At 34.0% G+C, this 7500-nt stretch overlaps 2 protein-coding genes across 2 annotated transcripts in view; both read right to left on the bottom strand.

The window, feature by feature from the left end:
* Positions 1 to 40, bottom strand: part of LOC125033241 (chromodomain-helicase-DNA-binding protein Mi-2 homolog) — a 30971-nt gene extending 30931 nt beyond the window's left edge. Inside the window, 1 exon segment of the mRNA XM_047624624.1 lies at positions 1 to 40. This exon segment is cut by the window's left edge and continues 143 nt beyond it. The gene's annotated coding sequence lies outside the window, so the exon portion shown is untranslated.
* A 5626-nt stretch (positions 41 to 5666) lies between these two features.
* LOC125033660 (FMRFamide-activated amiloride-sensitive sodium channel-like) overlaps positions 5667 to 7500 on the bottom strand; it is a 6647-nt gene continuing 4813 nt past the window's right edge. Inside the window, exons 9-12 of the mRNA XM_047625349.1 lie at positions 7220 to 7298; positions 6791 to 7016; positions 6594 to 6689; positions 5667 to 6074 (exon numbers count right to left, since the gene is read on the bottom strand). Of these exons, the coding sequence (XP_047481305.1) occupies positions 5959 to 6074; positions 6594 to 6689; positions 6791 to 7016; positions 7220 to 7298 (517 nt within the window). The 3' untranslated portion in view covers positions 5667 to 5958. The remainder of the gene's footprint in view (positions 6075 to 6593; positions 6690 to 6790; positions 7017 to 7219; positions 7299 to 7500) is intronic.

Raw genomic sequence — 7500 nt, 5'->3', positions numbered from 1 at the left:
CGTCCGATCGCGTCGCCGCTGAATGTTTGTCGCCGTCGGGTTTTTCGGACAAAAGAGCCTCCAGTGCGCATGCGTGCGAGCCAGTACAAGGTGGCTTACGACGTTTGTACTGGTACCAGAATAAAATTTAGTTATAAGGACCAAAAAGCGAACTACTAAAACCTCGTGTTCATGTTACTGTATAATGCTGGATTTCGTAAACTGGCGCGAGAGTTCAGGCAAGTGCAAGTTCGCGATATTCAACTGTAGGAGCTGTCTGCATGGGTTTTCCTTATGTGGCAAATGCAATCTCAATCCTTACAATAATTACAGACGAACACGAAGCTCTCTCAGCCAAAATGGCTTACGCCTCTTATTCATTCAGCTTCAGTAAAGTCGCTCAGAGCGACCGCTTATTTAAAGCAGCTGCTTAAAGTGTGTATCGGAAGTTAGGTGAACATTTGTTTCACTAATTAGTAAAACCAGCACGATATGCGAAAACTTTCCATGCAATGCATTGATCTGTAGATAAAATTAAATGATAAGCGGCAGGGAGGAAAGAGAAGCTGCCTGAAATAATGAAACTGAATTTATCTTCTGCACGTTGCCCCCGTATGATTCGCACTCGGCCTCGTAATATATCTTATTGCTTAGGCTTATTAAAGGTGTTTCCATTATATAATTCAGCCACACATAGAACATACCCTATATTCATAAGATAAACACTTATTTCATATTTATCTTAAATGTGAATGCAAAGGTGGAAGATGACTGCGTAGTTTCTTTCGGCTGTATGATAGTGCTAATATCTAAGTACGCGTGAAATAATGAAAATTACGAAGAAATGTCTAAACACTTTTAGAGGTGCAATTTCTATATAGATACTTAATCGGCCTTTCTATGGATCTCTCTCTCTCTCCCTCTCTCTCTCTCTCTCTCTCTCTCTCTCTCTCTCTCTCTCTCTCTCTCTCTCTCTCTCTCTCTCTCTCTCTCTCTCTCTATCTATCTATCTATCTATCTATCTATCTGTCTATCTATCTATCTTATGTCTTTCTATCTATCTATCTATCTGTCTGTCTGTCTATCTATATATCTCTATCTGTCTATATTTCTATCTATTTATCGATCTCTATCTCTTCTTTTTCCATGTTAAAATCTGATTTATTTTGTCATTTGACAAGATCCTGTCACACTGCCAGTCCTTTTAGCATATTAAGCCATTTAATGTTGAGTTTAAAGGAATGTTACCTACATATGCATGCTCAGCATTCCAATCTGCAAGGGGATAAAATCAATACTTTATTTTGTAACAAGGATTTAAGGTTAGGTTGTTTTGACTATTAACAATAAAGAATAAGCACATTGAAAACTGATGGGTAACGTTATAAAAAAAAATTATCCATGCGTGGATTTCCAAACGACATGAGATTCCATCAATAGATATACAAAAACAAGACGGTAGGGTTTACTAGTGGTATCTGAAATTGTTTTAATATAATTTTGTAATTTCTATTTTTTTTTTCCATTGATGGTCCCTAACATAGTATTCCAATGCTACGTCATGTCGTTAGTATTTGTGGAATTGATATCAAATGCGGTCAAGATTATTTCATGTATATTTCGTATCGATGTGATTCGAGAGTATGGCCATTTCAGTATGATTTGATAGAGATGATAATGGTATTTTCCTAATGGCAGGGCATTTAGAAGCATTCTCTGTAACCTGTACGTAAAGTATTGATATAAAGACCTGTTGCTAAAGTATAGGCTTGAAAATAGTGATTTCTTCAGGCGACTAATGAGAGAGTGATTGTGTTTATCAACGTAATTCCGCATTAAACAGGGAAAAAAAAAAAATCGTAAAAAAATACATAATTTACCGTAAATGACAATCATCCGAGACAATTTTCCTGTGCTGTTATTTTAGTTATTTAAGTTCGGAATATGCAAACTTGGAGAGGAAAGTTCATATTGCCGAAAAAAAATCATAAATAATCTCGATCTTCTTATATTCACCCAAATATATGCATCTATCCATCCATCCATCCATCCATCCATCCATCCATCCATCCATCCATCCATCCATCCATCCATCCATCCATCCATCCATCCATCCATCCATCCATCCATCCATCCATCCATTCATCCATACATACATACATGCATATATGTATTCTCTCTCTCTCTCTCTCTCTCTCTCTCTCTCTCTCTCTCTCTCTCTCTCTCTCTCTCTCTCTCTCTCTCTCTCTCTCTCTCTCTCTCTCTCTCTTCCTTTTTTTTTCATTTTCATTTTAATCTGTTAAACCCACACACACACAAAAAGAAAATTGAAAAATTATTCAGGCCCTGTCCAGCTAGCCAACCTGGACGTGTCATCTTGCCTTCAATCCGTTCGCCGTGCAATAAAACCTGCAATAAAGCGCTCTCTCCTGGCAAAGGAGGCTAAACTTCTTTCTTCCTATGTGGGCTAATGCTGGTTAGTTTTGCGTAAGATTTACCATGTTGTTCTTCAGCCTCATGTTCAAATCATGCAAACACCTTAATATTTTAGTCTGCCTATGTAACTTGTATATATATATATATATATATATATATATATATATATATATATATATAGATAGATAGATAGATAGATAGATAGGCAGATAGATAAATAGAGTGAGAGAGATGTAAATATAAATATATGTATGTATACACATATACATACATATATTTATATTTACATCTCTCTCATTCTATTTGTCTATCTGTCTGTCTGTCTATATATCTATATAACTATATATGCAAATTTATGTGTGTGTCTGTGTATACATTAATTAATAAATAAATAAATCACTAAACAAATAGATAAAAATAAATAATGAAATCAATGAATAAATATATATATGACTATGGATAAATCTGCCAATCACTCTCTTTATCTATCTATCTATATAATCTCTCTATATATCTATTCAAGTATGTATGTATGTATGTATGTGTGTATGTATCTCTATCTTTCTATCTATCTATCTCTCTATCTATCTATATATGCATATATAATACATACACACACACACACACTCACACACACTACCACACACAAACACTCTCTTACACACACACACACACACACAAAAAAAAAAAAAAACGCAAAAAACGCACACACACGCACACTGCTATCTATCTACCTATCAATATCTATAAATTTATCCATCTATATCTATCTATCTACAGAGCTATCTATGGTGTATCTTTCTATCTGTTTGTCTGTCTATCTATGTATATATATATCTTTCTACCTACCTGTCTGTCTATCTATCTGCCTAACTATCTATCTATCTGTCTGTCATATTATCTGTCAATCTGTTTATATTAGACTATCTATCTCTCTATCTGACAGACAGATAGACAAACATATAATCTGTCTATCTGTCTGACCCCCCCCCCCCCTTCTCTCTCTCTCTCTTTCACTCTCTCTCTCTCTCTCTCTCTCTCTCTCTCTCTCTCTCTCTCTCTCTCTCTCTCTCCTCCTCCTCCTCCTCTCTCTATCTATCTATTCATCTTTTTCTCTCTATATCTATCTATCTACATATCCTTCAGCCTATGTATCTTTCAGTCTATCTGTCTCTCTGTCTATCTAACTGAATGATGGAACAGATACAACCATCACATTTTATTTCTTGAATATATCCAGCGTCATGTGAAGATAGTTTCATTCTGTTAAAAGATATCTGTGACTTTTAAGAATTTCAGGATCCATTTCATTTGCAGATAATGAAAGACAGGTTTGCTAATGTGATTAGGTTTTGGTTTTAAAAGAATTAGCTGAACATTCTTTCTGCATGCAAAGTTTCCATAATCCACTGCACTTTATTTCTCGCTTGCATTTTACGCTCCATAATTCCTGGCCGTGTGTAGTCGCTGTCAGACATTTAATAAATTTTCACCTTCAAGCTTGCTTTGCTGCCAGATCATTACTACAATGAAAAATTAAGATAGCCTGCAGCCAGCTTGCTTTGAGGTCAGCCTGATTTTTCCATTGTACTACCTTGCAAGCGTTATAAAAATGGCCATGAAGATTGGAATACTGATAGGAATATTGATTTACTGATTCACACATTATATATTCACTGCCTAAATGCGCCTGAGGTATAGAGTTGTTTTCTTTTTTATTCATCTAAATTTATTTATCTATCAATATATATATACATACATATATATATATATACATATATATACATACATATATATATATATATATATATATATATATATATATATATACACACACACATATATACATATATATACATATATACATATATATATATGTATATATATATATATTTTTTTTTGGGGGGGGGGGTTAGCTGTATACAAAAACGCAAATCGTGAGCGCATGTAAGTATTGGTTATTTCTGGCTCAATGTAATTGATCAAAGAACGTTAGATATTTAGAAAACGTCAGTTCAATTCTATTCTTCATAACATAAATTTCCCAGTAAGTACTCCAAAGCAAATACGTCGGATAACAGCATATCTCATACATCAGTAACAGTAACACCGTGTCATCGAAGTCGATGTATAACTGTTCATGCCATGACTATTATGACTGGGAAAATATGAGCTCTGTAGCGCAATACATATCTGTCTTGCTTTTTAGAATGGTTAATAATTCTGTTTTTTTTTTCTTTATACATTTTCCATTTTTGTATTCTGGGATAATTCTCACAGATAGAGATATGCGGCGAAATGCCACACCTTTACAAGTGTATCTATTTACAATAGTTTGCGGTCAAACTTCTCTAACATTTTCTTAAAAAAAGTTTTTTCCGACAATGGTTTTAAGATAAACTTCGATAAAATTATTATAATTGCAGTCTAGCTACGATTTTATTTATGCCTTTATTACTATCATACTGGTAAGATGTTTATATATATATATATGACGCTATTGTAGAAATTAATATATATATACATATATACATATATGTATATATATACATATATACATATATATATATATATATATATATATATATATATATATATATATATATATATATATATATATATATATATATATATATATATTGTAGAATTACATGCCATATTGAAAAAAAGTGAGATAACCAACCCAGGTGCCAAATTTCATCGAACTGTTAAGACAAAAAATCCTTATTTTTAGCAAGCACTAATTTCAGTACAGTGCAGTTCATTTTATCCTTCTAGGCATTATTTGTTTATAATATTTATTTATGAATTATCTATTAACACCCTCACCTGCGTGCTTATGTCCATTAGGATCCGAGAAGACTTCTCAATAGTTTACAATTTTTGTTCCCACACACACATCTATATTCATAACGAGTAAAGAGAGGCTAATGGTAGAACGGCAGGTTTCATTTTATATATATCTGCAATTCTTTACCATTGATTTTGGAAAGTGAAAATGATTCGTACAAAAGCCTGATAGATGAGAAGAAGAAAAATGATATATCCGAAAAAGGCTGTTCTGTTTATGTTCTTTAGACATATAAAACAACCCAATATTATTATTTTATACTTTCATTTTACTATCCGCATTGGCTTGCGCCTTAGTTAAGGAAGATCATCTGTACTATAATATTGAGTAAAATAATCTTTATTATCCTTATTATTTTTTTTTTATGAAGGTAAAAAATAAAACGCCAGATTTTCTGCCTCTATCATATATTTAAGGGATGGATCAGCATGTCATTAAACTTATGTCACATTTCACTCATATCACGGCATGCAACCGTATTGCATTTTCATTATATTAAGACACATTGCACTTGTCATATTCAGTCACAATAAACCATATAACAACTCCACCCCCGTATTCATTAATATTAACCAAGTACCATCATCATTAACCTTCAAAGAAATCGGCTAATGTGATTTACCTCAAAATGAAGGAAAAGAAAGCTCTATATTCTTCCATTGTGGTCGGTGCGCCTCGAGTTTATTAATCCCCTATTGTTCCTTGTTCATGAACAGACTGTGAAAAGCCTCGTGTAGATCCCTGTTCTCCTGAGGATGGTGCTGCCGGGCTGCCTTTGCTTCCGAGATGGCTCTGGCTCCGGTGTGTGCTGAAACGACATTTAGTTAAATTGAAAAGGAAGCACAAGTTGAACTGGTGTACTAGATTGCCTTCTGAAGGTGCTAAGTGTCAGCCTCAAGTAGTGTATCTTAAAATGGACCAATAGATACCAAATGTTTTAATTATTGGATAAAGGTGACCTAGAAAAGTGATACATGACTTCGCACTTGGTAATAATCACAGATAATATTATGTTCTGATTCAAGGCAAAATAGATAACCTGATGTAAGAGCTTCAATGCAAGAGAAATGTTGGTCTCCAAAAGAAGTAATTATTTAATTCTGACACCCGTCGGCGTCGGGTTAAGAACATCGAACTTGTAATGACATAATCCAGATGGTGATTCAATATATATATAATTTCCGTATTCAGTTTTTTACTCGGTTGTTATAACAACGAATCTATAGTATTCCGAACTGATATAAAAGACCCAGCGACCGCAATTACACAGATAATAACACAGTATAATAATAATGACTGATTATCTTTTAAATCTGGAATCACTAACTTGCAAAGGCCATCTTCAAGTGCTGGAGCTCTTCTCTTAATTCTTCCACCTCGGACTGCGACGCACACTTAACAGAACACTCTCTGACTTTTCCATCTAAAACAAATAGTTCGAATATCATTTTTATTCACGGGAGTATCTTGTAGCTACACCATATCTATGTTACAGTGATAATTAAAGGTTAAGTTTATTCGTACCTAGCATCCATGCGAAGTTCACGTTCTTCTCCCCTTGTGTTTGCACCTTGACTAACTCTCCTTCGTCTTGGTTCCATTCTCTTGTATCTTCCCGTCCTCTCTTCTTTTTTGAAAAGGTCAAGATACACAAATCCACAAGGAGCTCCAACACTTCCAGGATACTCAACATGGACACACCCACGAAAAGGCCGAGAGATCCGCCCAGATTACACAGTAAGGTATCCCACTGTACAGAAGAAAAAAAAACAGGGCATGCTCTTTTAGAGAATTAGACGTGTTAAATAATAATTGGAGCTGTCGCCTACTGCAGTTAAAGTACAATTTTATTATAGACATTTAAAGACTAAAAGAAAGATAATCAAAGTAAGCTTTTTTTATATTTTTTATCCCAGACGTTAAAAGAATAAGTAATCACAATGTTTTACGTACAGTGTAAGTCGGACTCTCGTCGATCAACTCGTAGGAAATGGAGTCAAGATATACATGTAGAACAACCGTATCCATTTTGCTGGTGGGAAAAATCCATTCCATTGGTTATATAACTAAAACCGTTCGACCTAATACAAATTAATCGTATTAAGAATGTGTATGTGCATGTAATAACCGTGTTATGAATATGTATTTGTAGATAATAACCGAGTTAAGAGCCAGTATGATATATAATAAATATTTTGAGATACACATGCTCACATTATGTGCATAACACGGAA

This window comes from Penaeus chinensis, chromosome 16 (genome assembly GCF_019202785.1).
Source record: "Penaeus chinensis breed Huanghai No. 1 chromosome 16, ASM1920278v2, whole genome shotgun sequence".
Lineage (NCBI taxonomy): Eukaryota > Metazoa > Arthropoda > Malacostraca > Decapoda > Penaeidae > Penaeus > Penaeus chinensis.
Note: the sequence above shows the minus strand (reverse complement) of the source record. Positions and strands in the feature narration are given on the sequence as shown.